The following is a 14424-nucleotide window of genomic DNA, read 5'->3' as shown; positions in this document are numbered from 1 at the left end:
GGGGCAACCCTGGCCCACCAGGCAGGGGTCGGAAGGGGTGAGGTGGGTAACGCCTGCAGGGGGTCAAATGGTTGTATTTGGGTGGGTGTTCAACGACATATTTGCTGAGTAAACCTCCCTTGCTGGGCTGAAGGCGAATCCCCGTTGGTAAATCCATCATTACCGTTCGGATTCAGGGAGGCAGCCGCGCCACTAAATTCATCTTACATTTGTAGCGCTTTAATAGACATTTATTAAATGCTTTTAGAGAGAGGCATGGGGCGCGTGATTACATCCTAGTTATAGACAGAACATAAAGACCTACGTTAACACCCATTTGCAGGAAGGAAGGAAGAGGTGGGGAGGGGGCTAGTAAGGCAGAGGGATGGAGCTAGGAGAGATGGGGCGGGCGGGGACACAGAGCCTGGGCATTATTAACCAGGGCTGCCTGGTGGGGAGCAAGGCGGCAGCCACGGGAAGTCTCCGACTGCTGCGGAGCGGAGAAGTCCTGGCTCGCCTCGCAGTTCCCTGGGCTTCCCCTTTCCCTGCACCCCACCCCCCCTTCCGCGTGGGGGGCTCGTATTCTCTGCCACAGCACAAGGGATATTCGTGCTGCCTCCGCTGACCCTTTTCGGTCCCCACCCCCCAGCTCCTCCTTTACTTTATTTCAGGCCTTTCCAACTGAGACTCTTTGGAGCAAACTAGGGAGAGAGGGAAGGGAAGCCCCCGCACTTCAGGACCCCGCGAGCTCCTTTAAAGCATCCTCTCCCCCATCCACCCCCCAAACCAGTTAACCAGAGAGCTGAGCCAGGCCTCCCTCAACACAAAGCAGACAGACGCTTTGGCCTCGGGGTGGGATAGTCCCGCTCGCTCCAAGGGTTTTTGGCCCGACACGCTCTGCTTGTGGATCCCTCCTCCTCCCGGCGCCAGGAGGGAGCCAAGCCACCTTTGCACCTCCGACCATCATCCTGCCTGGGGACCTGCCCTAGGCTAGCCCCGCGCCCCTCGACCTCAACCTCAGGGAGCTGGGCCTGCGGGAATGTCTGGGCCTACAAAGGGCCTAACCCCTTCCTGAGCGCCCGAGGGCCTCACCTAAAGGCCCAGTCTCCGTGCTCCGTCAGTTCTGCGCAGGCCCTCGCTCCCCGGGGACGCAGCCACCAACCCCGGCCGGGGACAGCCTGAGTCAGGACTCCGGGCCCTCTCTGGCTCCTGGTAAGGAACACTTCCGCTATCTCAAAGTTGCCATAAGAAAATAAATACAAGTGACACTGTGCTGGGCCAAAGCTCATTAGTTCGTTGTCCAGGCCTAATAAAGAAACAGAGGCGCAAATTATAGAGTTCAGCTTCAACACACGCTCTGTCACCCGATATCAGCGGACGGCGAACCTGATTCCAATTGCTCCGAACTTGCTACGTAGTTCGCCCCCCACCCCCTCCTCGCGAGCAGGAGGTTGGGTGGAAAAATATAGTTCCAAAGGGGGTAATGATCAAGCTTTTCCTCTCGGAAGCCTGCGCCACCTCATTTCCCATCAGTAATCCCAATAAAATTAACGTCGTGGCTGCAATTGAAAAGAGGAGGGCCCGCGACACTCCTGAAATAACACCCTCTCCCCCAGCAAAAGGTAAAAAGCAAAACGGCCCTTTGTTCAGCTAATTAACGAAGGCCCAACTCCGAAAGCAGATGTGTTTGCTTAGCTAATCACAAGCATGTTTCTTTCAAGGAACGTCATTTAGAGGGGGCTGCTCCGGGGGATGGGAAAGGGGGACACAGCACCCCCCCTCGCCAGGCCCTCTCTGCCTCAGGGGTCTCTCACCCCAGACTAGGATCCACAGGCTAAATCCGGGTAGCCCATCTCTTACACCTCTCTCTCCCTTGGTCCTACCCCAGAGGCCCACATGGCACCTAGGCGCTTGTTCGAATGCCAAGCCTGCAAGACGCAAAGGGCGGGGGGGGGGGGGATGAAAAGTTTTAATGACACAGATGCCATATTAAATGAGGCAGTTTTACAATTCACTTTGAATAAGACGCTTATTACAAGTGTGTTATCAGAAGGACGATAAGATTTATAACTCCAAGAGTCAGCTTTTCTCCTTAATGACAATGGATGTTAAGGAGAGGAAATCTGTTCTCTATTAGAAGAGATGAGAGTCCCTTCCCTGTTTTCGGGCATTTACAGATGCGTTCTAGAGGGCAGATACCAAGTCCCTTTGTGTCTCCTTATGAAAAATTCTCTTTCCCCTTTGGCTATGAAACCGGGTCCCCTGGCTGGGTTAGCACCTCGCTCAGTTTTTGAGCGTGAGTTTGAGAGAGGAAAAAAGAAGAGAGAGAGAGAGGGGAAGGGAGATAGAAGTGGGGATGGAAATGGACCGGGTGGGGGCCGTTCTCAGCCCTCCAGTTCACGCAGTAAAACTATTTCCACGTCTTCCTTTGCCTTACAAAAGATAGCTTTCCCCTAAACCAACAGAGTAAGCAAACTTTAAAAAACTGGGGTCCTATTACAAACCAACGCCCAGCACTAACTGCTTTAAAATTACTGCATAATTAGATTTAGTTGAATTTCACCATTAATTAGGCAGCCGCACTGCAGGGAGCCTTTGAAATCTGAGAAAATGGGAAAAATCATCTGAAGCACGTTTTTTAAACCTAACTTCAATAAATCTTGACGCGGCCCAGAATTCAGAGTACCTCACTCCCCTCCCAGGCGGCTGAGGGTAAGGGTCTCCAGGCCTGGGCTGGAGTTGCAGTTGGACGTAAGGGGCGATTCCCCCGTCGACTGAAGGCTCAGCCCGGGCCAAGCCACTGTCTCTCCAGAGGCTCTCAGAAGACCCTCTCTGGGCGGCCAGGTCTGTCCCACGGCCGACCTCGCCTCCTCTCAAACCTATTAGATAAAGGGGATCCCCCGCTGTGAAGTGCTCCTGTCAGGGGCGCCGTCCACGCCGGCTCACACATTTCTAGCGCCTGCGACCGCCCGCCCGGAACCCGCCCTCGGCCCCTGCGCACCCCCAAGTCAGCCCTCCGCCCAGAAAGCCAGCTTTCCTCTAAGTTTGCAATGCAAGCAGCAAGTTGTGCCCATGTCCGGCGGGGATCGCAGCCCGGTCCCCACCCCCCAGCTCGGAGGAGGCCCCGGCACAACCCCCCGGCGCAGCCCCTGCATTAATGAGCGCGAGAACTGACCGAGGTCTGTTAATACTGGCCTCTCCCCCTCCCCCTATACCATTCAAACATTTAAGATCACGGTTGAGGATACAGACTTTTTCTCATTTGGTTCTTGTTGGGAGGGGAGGCCTGAAATAAACTCTCCGGATTATAAGGGGGAGGGGGCGAACAGAGAAGGGGATACTGTGTCACCAATATGTTCCCTAGTAATTCTGCTGTTTTAATTACAGAATAATCGAGGACCGCACTCACTCGCCAGAGAGTTTAAAAGAGGGTTTTCTGCCTGCAGATGGAATGGCCTTTAGCCGCCCCCCCCCTTTTTTTTCTTTTTGGTAACCAATGTGTTTTCTATTACCCGGCCCTGCCGTGCCTGGCAGCCCGGCGCTCGCGGTGCAATGGGAGACGCCATGTTGGCTCAGCTCATAGGACCAAGTCAAAAGCGAGCTTCGAGGCAGAGTTTCACACGCTCGAGCTCCCCCTGACCGCCCCCCGCCCGTCGCCGCTTAATGCACATCCCAGGAGTGCAGCTCCGCGCGCCCGGCACCCCGGACTTTCCGGGGGCGCGGGCGGAATTCCGCCGCACGTAAGTGGGGGGCGGGGGCTGGGGGGGCAGGCACTTCTCAGCAGCTGCTGCCAACTCCAGGCTCCCGTCCCCGCAGCCGGCCGGATGCTAACCCAGCGGTCTCCGCGGAACCAGCCCCGGACGTCGCCCGCTAACTTTGAGCCCCAGTCCCTGGCGGCCCAGAGAGAACTCTTGGTGAAAGGCCGAGGCAGGACGACCGCGAGCCGAGCGAACAGGCTAGAATTCACCGTCCCCCCACCCCAGCTTAGTCTTCCCCCAGGTTTGTTTGAAAGTGTCGAGAAGCAGCGACCGACCCTCTCCCTCTCTCTCTCTCTCTCTCTCTCTCTCCCTCCTCAGACTATTGTTGCATCTCGCCTCTAACTGGGTTCTCTCACTCCCCCGAGCACCAACAGGAGGAGGGGGAGCGGGGTTGGGAAAAGAAATAAAGCGAGCTCAGATCAGATGGAGGAAAAAAAAAAAAAAAAAAAACACCAGCAAGGAAAAAGAGACACTTAAAGGGAAAGAGTCGCCATGTTTAGCAGCTTTTTTAAAGATCTCGTCAATTTCACACAGAACGCACTCGCTGGGTCCCAGCCCTCGTCTTTTGTCCAATTCAGTCGCAGCAAAGATCTTTTGTTCTAACTCAGCGTGAAAAGAAAAACTTTCTTTAAATGCAATAAACTTAAACCAAACTCAAGACTCTAAACAGATCCTCCTCCGGCCACTCTAAACATATACAAGGGGTTTTGTTTTAACCGTTTGAAAAATTTTGGGTCCTGTTTTTCTGCCTCGCAGACCCCAAGCTCACTGCTGAAACTTAGAGAGAGTGAGAGAGAGATTTCCAACGTCTAGAACACATGCTTAAAGCATAATAAAACAGGGACTGTCTTTTGCTTTGAAAATCATAAATTATAATTTAATGCCAATAATAATTTACAACAAATGGCTGTTTACAATAAACTAACACAAAACAGACAAGGAAAAGGGCCTGTGTTTTACTTATTAGAGAAACTTCACACACTCACATGGATAGCACTTGCAAGAGGAGAAAAAAAAACAACCTACAAAACCTCGATCTAGAGGTCAGCGATGTTCTGCCATAAGAACATACTTATATTTATGTATGTATATATCTACAGAAAGAAGCTGAGGGTCAGATGGAGAACTCCGCTCAAATGCACAAATCAGACAGATTTTTCTGGTCTACATGTATTGACTGGAACTGAGTATCAAAGTTTAATACACTTTACAAAATGATCCCTTTTCTTTCACATCCCCTTACCCACCACCCCCTTTTAAAATCAAACCACGGCACGGGATAGTGGTGGGGCTGCTGCAAAGCCTCAATAGGAACAAAAATTGCAAAAGCTCCCACACACCGAGCTTCCTCCGAACCAGGAAAATAGAAAGAGGAAAAGACTCCAAAACAAGATACTTCCAAATCCGCACACCCTGTAAAGTTTCCTTCTTTCTTTCTCTTCCTTTTCTTAATTTGGCTTTTAAGGACAAAGGATCCCAAGAGCAGTACAGACTGCATCTACACAATCTGAAATGTCAAAATGTCGACGTGTTTTTATGTACAGAACTCCAATGGAAAAGATTCCCTTGACCTGTGGTCATGCTCTCACAGAATGAACGTACGGGGGGAGGGAGGAGGAAGGCCAACTGCAAGTTATCATATATACATTAAAAATAAACCCTTCAGCCGCTCTAAGCTATACCACTGAATTTGAAATCCTCTCAACAACCACACTAGATGAGAACCACAGAATATTTTTAAAAATCACACCTACTTAAGGAAAAACTCATTGCAAACAACTGCCTTCTATTTACAAGGCTGTGATAGCCTGCTTGAACGGTCTTCTGCGTAACTGTCAGAAATGTACAAAACAGTATTTTTTCCTGATCATAAAATAGATACTGATCTCAAGATTTCTAATACTTTTCACAATACCTTCCCTAAGCAGGCACTTAAGTGTGACAAATATAAGGGCCTTTTTTTTTTCCTGGAAAATCCATTTTTAATTAAAAGAAGGATTAGGTGAATGGGGATGGTTTACTATATCAGTATGGCACTTCCTAAACCATAGATAAACCATTAACTTCAGCTCCCCCCCCCCACACACCCAAATTAAACAGGCAAATACACTAGTCTACCTTTGAACAAACTGGCTGAGGGGAGTAAACAAATAGAGCCCCCGGCCCAGCTCAGTGAGAGCTCACAGGGGCTTCTCGAAGGAAAGACAGTGAGTGGGGACAGCCAAACAGGTTTCAGATATCAAATAATATTTTAATTTCTGAATACTTTCAATTTTCCTTGGAATATAACACACAAAGACTCGACCAAACAGTTCAGTTATTATAACTTTTACAGTATACAGAAATGTTGCACTTAAAAAAAAACCTTCAGTTTTTTTAAAACACAAACTGTAAACTCTAAGATACTGAATCAATCACGTTACCTATAAGTGCCAACAGTGTTATTTTGTCATGCTGATTTCAATGGTATTTTTTAAAAAGGGAAAATATCAACAATTATAATACAAAGGGTTTGCAAATATACAAACAGATATAGGATTTTCATAACAATTCAAGAAGTAAGCGGGACCCAATTCAAATTACAAAAGTTCACTTTTTATTCAAAACCTCAGCATGTGTCTTGGACACATTCCTTGGCTGCCAATAAATTCCACAGTTCATTCTCTTTCTTAAAATATTTTTAAAAAGCTAGGTTTGTCATGGTATCTTTTTTTGGGGGGGTGGGCAGGGTAGGGGAAGTTAAGTGTTGTATGTGGTTCCTCCAGTTCTCAAATTAGAGTGCTCAACTTCACCTAAAATTTTTGGTCACCACTTGTAAGTGCGTTTCCATCATCTTTGAGTTGCCTTTTAAAGTTTTATGTCTTCCTATGATATTTTCATGGACTGAGTTTTAATTCTTGCAGAACATATATTTTAAGGATACACAGTTTTTAAGAAGCCAAGATTATATCAAAACTTATTATAGAACCACAGAATAAACTGGTTTGGAACCAGAAAAGTACAAAAAAGAACAGCTAGAGGTACATAGACACAGGACAATTAATAATTTGGAAAAAAAAAGACTTACTTTCTCCATTCTGCTAATTTTCTCCCAATCTCCTTAAATGCACTTTTAGCAATATTTTTCCAAAATTTACCAAAAAAAGAAAAAGACTAATTTCCTTTTTATACAAAAATGATAAGTAGCAAGTTGTTCTGACCGACACAGGAGTTTGTTTGTTTTTTTTTAATGCATTCTGTAAAAGTTCATTTGACAGTCTTTTTTTTTTTGGAAATTCACAGTCCATTAAATTCTTCCCCTCTCTTCTTTTAGCAAACTTGTAACATCCTTTTATATCCTTTCTTAATAGAAGGAATTTAAGCAAACAAACCAGTCTTTTGCCTTTTCTTTCTCTCTGTTTCACTCCCCCTTCTTATCTTGATTTATTTATTTATTGAATTGCCATATACGGCCAGTTAAAACTGCTGCCGGACAGTAACATATCCCGGATGAGGGTTTCGATGGGGGTTTTACCTACCAAACGGACGAAAAACAATTGCTCTATGACTGAGGAGGAGACCGTGCGGAGGGAAGGGAGACGAAGCAAAAGCTTTCCGAATCGCGTTGGTTGGTTGGGGTACTGGCTCCTAACGTATTCTTCCAAAGCACACTGGGACTTTTCCTGCAAGCTTTCCACATGGGCTACATCAGAGAGACCACAGGCATCTGGAAGAAAGTTTAAAAAAAAAAAGAAGACGAAGAATTCAGTCATCAGATTAAGAGGTCTGAAATGGGTCACATGAGGTGTGTGTACAGTGCTCTGTCAAACTGCCCCAACCGGAGTTGGAGCAAATGCCTACATACTGAAAACTGGGATGGGGGGGGTTGGGGGTTGGGGACCGCAAGAGATGGTCCTGGGGTATTTGCTTTAAAATAAAAACATAGCTCAATGCGTTGCAGGCTTTCCCTGTCCTAGTCCTCAGGCTTGGTCACTGGGAGGCCCAAGCAAAGTGCATTGGGTAAATCTGGCCCAGGTCAGTAAACAGACAGACAAACAGATGAAACCAAAACTGCCAGTGCTCTGCCCCCTCCTCCTCTGTAAATAAGAGTTTGGCTTATAATTATACAGTGTGTGTGGGGAGGGGCAACAACCTGGCCCAGCCCCGGGTAATGGCGCCCACGACCCAGCCTCAGATTCTCCCCAAAGAGGGCGACTCATTTTTCTCCAGTCTTTGAAACTGATTTAAGTGGCCCTTTAAAACTGATCTTGTCAGTTTAGCCTATTGAAGGGCAGCCATGCAAACTGTGATCTCTCTGTTCATTTGAGCTGTTTCTTTTCCCTCCTTTTCTTCTCTCTCTCTTTTTCTCCTACTACCACCCCCCTCTTATTTTTTTTTTTTTTTTACACCCAGGTCCCTGCAAGAAGAGACCCCTCCCCGTTATCTTCAGGAAAACACTTTTCTTTTTCGGATACGTGAAAATACAATAAGTGCCTTTGAAATGAGAGGCTTCTCAGTGAAGGCGGTGCAGGTTGTGACCTGACCTTTGGGGGCTCCCCAGGCAAGACGAGGGCTAACACATGCATACTGTGAATTCTTAAAGCAGATATTCAAAACGAGCTGCCACCACGTCCACCCCAAGAATCAGAACACACATACAATCTCCTCATGTGTGGATCTAGGACTTTGCATGTATACAGAATGCATTGGTGTCTGTGATCAGGAATTAAAAGATCTGTTTGCATAGGACTCCTTCTTACAGCGGACTGTCTCAGAATCAGATAACAGGAACCTTTATGTCTTTGTGAGGTGATCTGCATTCTCCACACAGGCCTCTACATTTTGCAAATAGTAATAAATTAAACTGTTACGACAGTATCAGACATTTCTTTCCTTGGAAGACCAAGGGTAAGTCTAAGAGCTAACAAGGATATCAAGAAATGAACCACCACCCAGATGGTCTGGGAACTTGGGCTGGGTTAGGGTTTTGGGAAGGGGTGAAGGTGGCTATAGGCTAGGGGAAGATCCTGCCTGTACCTCTGCATCAGGCAAATGTTCTAGTTATGACAGGTCCCCCGAGAAAAATAATCCAGATCCAAGCCTCTGCATACAGCTCTTCCTTGCCCAGACACTGTCCTTTAATTGATTACCTAAGGACTTTCAAAGGCAGAATTTGGGGTGGCAGTGGAGGCGGTTGATTTTATGTGAAGAGCAGCAATATGTAAAAGACAGTGGGTTAAGGACTCAGAACCTGCAATAGATTCAGCTAATGACTTGGGCCCCCAGAATTCCTTGGAACAGTAAGGAAGAGACCGTGGATCTTTTTGTCCACCACAGGAATTCCACAGCTCTCCTCGTGTCCTGATTACAAGCTGCAAAACCTGCAGTGGGTGACTAGGTTCCAAGCCCTACCCAGGTCCAGATGTTTGTTATCCTGAACTGGGAACCCCTTCCCCTCTCAGCCGTGACAAAGGGATCAGCTGACAACTTAGAACAGGAATGTGGAAGGGGTGATTTCCACCCACCTGGGCTCTGCTGAACTCAGCCTGGAGGCAGCCAAAAGGCTCAGGTGTGGCCCAAAGTGGTAAGCCAGACACCTTCAACAATCGTTTGGCCTCAAGAGTTAATTAATATTAGGTTTATTACTCACACAGGTTAAACTACCTGCAAACTAATTAGATTTCATAATGCAGTCAATGATGGTTTTATATCTCCAGCAATACTCATACCCAGCCCAAGTTGGCATACACTTCGGGTTATTTGAAAATTGCCTTAACTGTTTGCCTGGGCAGGGGAAGCGAGAGGCCAGAGTCTTCAACCCCCTACAGGCATTCTGAAGAGTTATGATGGCCCCTTTCTTCCTCTCGCCCCTTTCTGACAGCTCTTTCCCCTCTCCTGGCAATCTGCATTGTTTTAATAAAAATATGATTTTGAAAATTGCTGCCCTCAGGTTGGATGTGCCTGGAGCTCCAACTCCTACTGAATTAGCAGGCAAACTTTTCCCCTGCAGGGGCAAACTTTCCCCTGCAGGGATGATACCAAGACTGCTCCAGTGCCTAGGGGCATCTTCTAGAGAGGTTCAGCCAGGGTGACAGAGAAAGCCATGGGGTAGAGGAGATTCCACAGGCTCAGCTGGCCCAGAGGGCCTGAGCTAAGGGAAGGAGCAGAAGCATGCATCCTAGTCTGGTGGGAGGGGAACAGGCCCGAGAGGCTTCCCCATGGCCTATTTTGAGAGTCTGTGTCTGAAGCATCCTTCTTGCAACCCAGCCTTCCTCTCCTCTTCCCTCTCCCCAGGACAGGCCTGGTGGGGCCCCAACAGCTATGCAAAGTTCCCATTCCAAGTTGCACAGTTTGGCTTTTTAAGGGGGAGGCTGGGCTAGTTCTGGGGGCTCCGAAGAGTTCAGGCCCTAACTCTGAGCTAGGAGCGCGTGGGCATGAGAGGGCAGGGCTCCTTCCTACCTGAGGTGAACAGGACTATGGCCTTGAGGCAGCTGTACTCGGCGGAGTCCACGTGCAGCGCTTTGAGCTTCTCCACTTGCTCTTGGAAGATCCGTATGTGGTCCATAAAGGCGACCACCCGGTCGGCGGACATGGGCGAGGCGTGTAGGCCGGCGGCGGCCAGTAGCGGGGCAACGTGGAGGGGCATGGAGCACTGTGCCGCGTTCAGCACGAACAGCTCGCTCCAGGTTAGGCGAAGCAGGGCCACCTGGTCGGTGATCTGCAGGTCAGGGAAGAAGGGGATGTTCCGGGCCCACTCGACGGCGCTGAAGAGCATCCGCGCGGCCAGTTCGCAAATGTTCTCGATGCCCATGATGTTGTTGGGCTGCATGCACTGGCTGCCGAAGCGCGACGTGGGATAGGGTTCGGCGCGCAGCAGCAGAGAAATATATCCGGACAGGTACGAGTGGCAGTTGAGGGGGTCCCCGTTGGTCAGCGCAAACTGCCCGTGGGTCGGCTGGGTGGGCGGCATCCTGCCCCTCTGCACCGCTGCAGGGAGGAAAGGAGACACTCCGCAGTTAATGACCAGCTTCGTTCCCCTGCTCCCCCGTCAGGGTTTGCCCCAGCCCGACCCCCACCTGACCCAGACCCCGCGGGGCGCAGGAATAGGCAGGCCTGCTCCTCTCACCAGCGCGCTAGGGCCACAGACCTGGGAGTCGCCGGGAGCCCGGCTGCACTCCTCTCAAATCACCACCCAGGCAAGCTCTGGCGGCCAGGGCGGCACACTGGCCTCGGAGGCCCACTCCGGGCTGGGCGGCCGAGGACCCAGAATTGGCCGCTTTGCCTCGCGGTCCCCGGCACGATGGGAGGGATGGAGCATTCTGGGGGCATCTTTCTTCCTTACTGCTAAACGGCTGATATTTTTTATTGATTGGAGGAGAGGGAGCGGGAGGGGCGAGGCTGGGGGGAGGGTGAGGCGCTTTTGCAAAAGACATCAAGCTGCACCCCGGACGGCCTGTGGCCACCCCGGAACCGCTTTCCCCCAACCCCGCAACCCCAGCCCCGCGGGCCACCCCCGGTGAGAGACAAGCTGAGAACCGAGGTCTGGCGGCAGCCTAATCGGTGTGCTCGGAGGAAGAGAGACGGAGGGAGAGGGCGGAGAGACAGGCCGGCCGAGGCGAGAGGAAGCCGGGGAGAGGCGGGGAGCGGGCGGCCGGCGCAGCCCGGGGAGGGCCGGGAAAAGCCGGCCAGGCTCGGGCACGAGCTGTTATCTGACGCCGGACGGGGAGAGTCGCTCTCGCAGAAACACAAAGAAACCGCGGCGTTCGCTCGCCCCAACCCGGAGCCCGCGCCCGGCGCCGAGCGCGCCATTGGCCGAGCACGGCTTGCAGCGCTCGGCGAATTTCATATCACAAAGACCCAACTCGCTCAGAGCGAAAGCAGCCGCCCAGGGCCCCTCGCCCACCCTTCCCCTACTCCCTATCGCGCTCTCCTCCTTTCAAAAGTGAAAGGAAAAAAGAAAACAGAGGTTTTTTGTTTTTTTTTTTTTCCAGCCGAATGTTAATCCACGGAGGGTCACATGAGTGCTGCCCGGGCGGCAGCGTTAATACGGCGAAGTGCGTAAAATTGCCATTTGTAATTTGAACCTCCTGTACAAAAGTACAATCTCAGGTTGTTGGGTTTTTTTTTTTGTTTTTTTTTTTTTGAGCGGGTGGGGGCTGGGGAGAGGGGTGGGGAGGAGGGACATGTGTTGAACATGCAGGAAAAACAAGGAGAGAGAAAAAAAAAAACTGAGAGGAAAGAGAGAGAAGTAAACCAGGCTTTAAAACAACAACAAACAACACCCCATCACTTGCAGAAAGGCGAACTCGAATGAACTGGCAGTCAATGCAAAGAAAATTAAAAGAGCCCGAAGAGAGAGTAGAAGAGGAAATCAGTCGGCCAAAGCATGCGGATTTGGGGATCTGGGTTCCAATGCAGAACTTGGTTCTAGTATAAAACCCCTTTCAGCTGCAATACGAAGAGAAGAGCTTGGGGCTTCCGTGTCCTTACCCAGAGCAGGCTAGCCAAACGCACCCAGGGCCCCGGGACCCCAGGCGAGGGGGGTAGAAATGAGAGGCCAATACCTTCCCGTCTCATGCCCACTTTGAGGCACTTTTTGAGGCGGCAGTACTGGCACTGGTTGCGGTGGTGCTGGTCGATGGGACAGTTCCGGTTGGCGCGGCACGTGTAGCTCAGGTTCCTCCGCACGCTGCGCTTGAAGAAGCTCTTGCAGCCCTCGCACGTGAACTGGCCGTAGTGCTTGCCGCTCGACTTGTCCCCGCACACCACGCACTCGATGTGCTGCTGCTGCTGCTGCTTGTCACCGCCCGGACCGCCAGGGCCGCCCTGGCCGCCGGCCGCCGTCTGGGCCGGCGTGCTGGCCGGGCCCCCTTGGCCGGGCGTCTGTGGCGTGTGCGGGGCGCCGGGCGGCGGGCCGGGCACGGGCGGCGCCTGCGAGGCCTGGCTGCCCTGAGAGCCGGGCACCTCGTCCTGGGGGTCGCGCCACGTGCTGACTACCATTGCCATATCTATGGGGGCCGCGTCCGGACTTCCTGCTCCCCTGGCTGCTGGCGGCGGCGGCTCCCGGGTCTCGGGCTCCGGCGCGCCGCCTTTTGTGTGTGCAAGGGTGCGAGAGGGCGCCCCGGGTAGCTCGGGGTCTGGTTGGTTGAGGTTGGTTAGTTTTTCCTTTTTTGTTTCTGCTTTGCAAAGTTTTGTCGATTGCTTGTCTGGCCCGGTGTGTTTGTTTTGTTTGTTTCTCTCGGCTCAGCTTTGTTGCTTTCGGGGGGCTTTCCGCCGGGAGGGGAGGGGATGGGGCCGGGGGAGAGCAAGTGGGAGCAGAACGTGGAGAGAGAGGGAGGGGAGGGAGAGCTGCAAGTCGATTGTCTGGCTTCAAGACAGAAGTAAGAAGCAAAAAAAAAAAAAAAAATCTCTCCAAAGATCTCCCTCGCTCTCACTCTCTCCCTCCCTCTCTCGTTCACTCTCTCGCTCTCAGAGCTGGTGTGCAGCCGAGGAGTTGGAGGAGGAGGAGGAAGAGGAGGAAGAGGAGGAGGAGGAGGAGGAGGTGGAGGAGGAGAGGCGACTGTCCGGGGGCCAAGTCCAGGGCAGCCCACAGTCAGCCATTCAGGAAAGCCATCGAAATCAGGAGGACTAGGAGAGCAGAGGCGCCGGTCTCGGGCGCACCCAGAGAGCCAGGCAGGCCGGGGTGGAGGCCGGCGGCCCACGGAGTGGCCGGAGCGCTGCCCGGGTCCGGGGGAATCAGCATGAAAGTGGTCCGCGTCGGGCGCTGCGCGGCGTCGTCCTGGCGCTGGGCCGCCGCCGCCGCCTGCCACAGGCGCCCGGCGCGCGCCTCGCTTGCTCCGGCCGCCGCCGCCCGCTTTCGCCGGATAGAGGCCGCTCGCCGCTCCCTGCGGGCCGCCTGGGCCGCCGCCGCCGCTGGAGCCGCCGCCGCCGCCGAAGCCGCCGGGTCGGGCCCGGAGCCGCCGCGTCTAGCGCCGCCGCCGCCGCTGAAGCCGCTGCTGCCGCTGCTGCCGCCGCCGGAGCCGCTGCTGCTGCTGCTGCCGCCGCCGCCGCCTCACACACATAGGGAAAGAGTCAACTCGCCGGCGGCGGGGGAGAAATGATAAAAGAGAGAGAGGAGGGCAGATCACCACCTAGAAGCACATCCTTCGTGCGCAGAGGGGGGAGGAAAAGACGGAGAGAAAGAATGAAAGAGGGGAAAAAAGGCAGCACGGCACCCGGAGAAAGAAGACAACTCGGGGAGAGGAGGAGGAGGAGAAGAAAACACACACGCGCGCACGCACACACACACCGCGGAGAGAAAAGAACAGAGAATCAAAGTGATCAAATATGCTAAAAAGGGGGGCGCGGGAGGGAATGCGATTTATAGGCGCCGGGGCTGGCAGAAGTGGCTTCTCCGCGATCAGCTCACTGAGCTCTCTATATAGTGAACTTTGACACGACTGCTGCAACTTAGCGCACGTTGCCATGGCGACGGCGCGCCTTATAAGGCAGCAGCCGGGGTTGGCCTGGCCAGGCGCGCGCGCACCGCCCCCTCGCCGTCATTGGCCGGAGCGCGGCGGCCCCGCCATGGCGGCCGCGGGCTCAGCCCGGTCCTAGCGCGAGCAGTGTCGCGGCCCGGGCGCGGGGGGCGAAGGGGGGCAGGGAGGGGGCGGCTGTGCCGCCGCCACTGCCAAGCGGGGGATGGGCCCACACTGGCCCCGGGCGCGCG

The 14424-nt window shown here is 52.6% G+C and overlaps 1 protein-coding gene across 1 annotated transcript; it reads right to left on the bottom strand.

Annotated features, from left to right (window-relative positions):
• Window positions 1-3613: 3613 nt before the first annotated feature.
• NR2F2 (nuclear receptor subfamily 2 group F member 2) lies at window positions 3614-14169 on the bottom strand. The gene is made up of 3 exons (XM_022598883.3): window positions 12281-14169; window positions 10176-10703; window positions 3614-7443 (listed from the first exon to the last, which is right to left on the bottom strand). The coding sequence occupies exons 1-3, from the start codon at window positions 12720-12722 to the stop codon at window positions 7169-7171; spliced, it is 1245 nt and encodes a 414-aa protein (XP_022454591.1). The 5' UTR covers window positions 12723-14169; the 3' UTR covers window positions 3614-7168.
• Window positions 14170-14424: the final 255 nt, after the last annotated feature.

The sequence above is a fragment of the Delphinapterus leucas genome, chromosome 2 (assembly GCF_059928025.1).
Source record: "Delphinapterus leucas isolate spDelLeu-1000000601 "Yukka" chromosome 2, BTC_Dleu_Yukka2, whole genome shotgun sequence".
NCBI lineage: Eukaryota > Metazoa > Chordata > Mammalia > Artiodactyla > Monodontidae > Delphinapterus > Delphinapterus leucas.
The sequence above is the reverse complement of the archived record's forward strand: the minus strand, read 5'-3'. Positions and strand labels throughout refer to the sequence as shown.

Coding starts and splice junctions, on each gene's coding strand:
- NR2F2 (XM_022598883.3), bottom strand. CDS start 12,722: ATGGCAATGGTAGTCAGCACGTGGCGCGACCCCCAGGACGAGGTGCCC. Junction 10,704..12,280: donor AGTGGGCATGAGACGGGAAG/GTATTGGCCTCT, acceptor TCCTCCCTGCAG/CGGTGCAGAGGGGCAGGATG. Junction 7,444..10,175: donor CATAGTCCTGTTCACCTCAG/GTAGGAAGGAGC, acceptor ACTTTCTTCCAG/ATGCCTGTGGTCTCTCTGAT.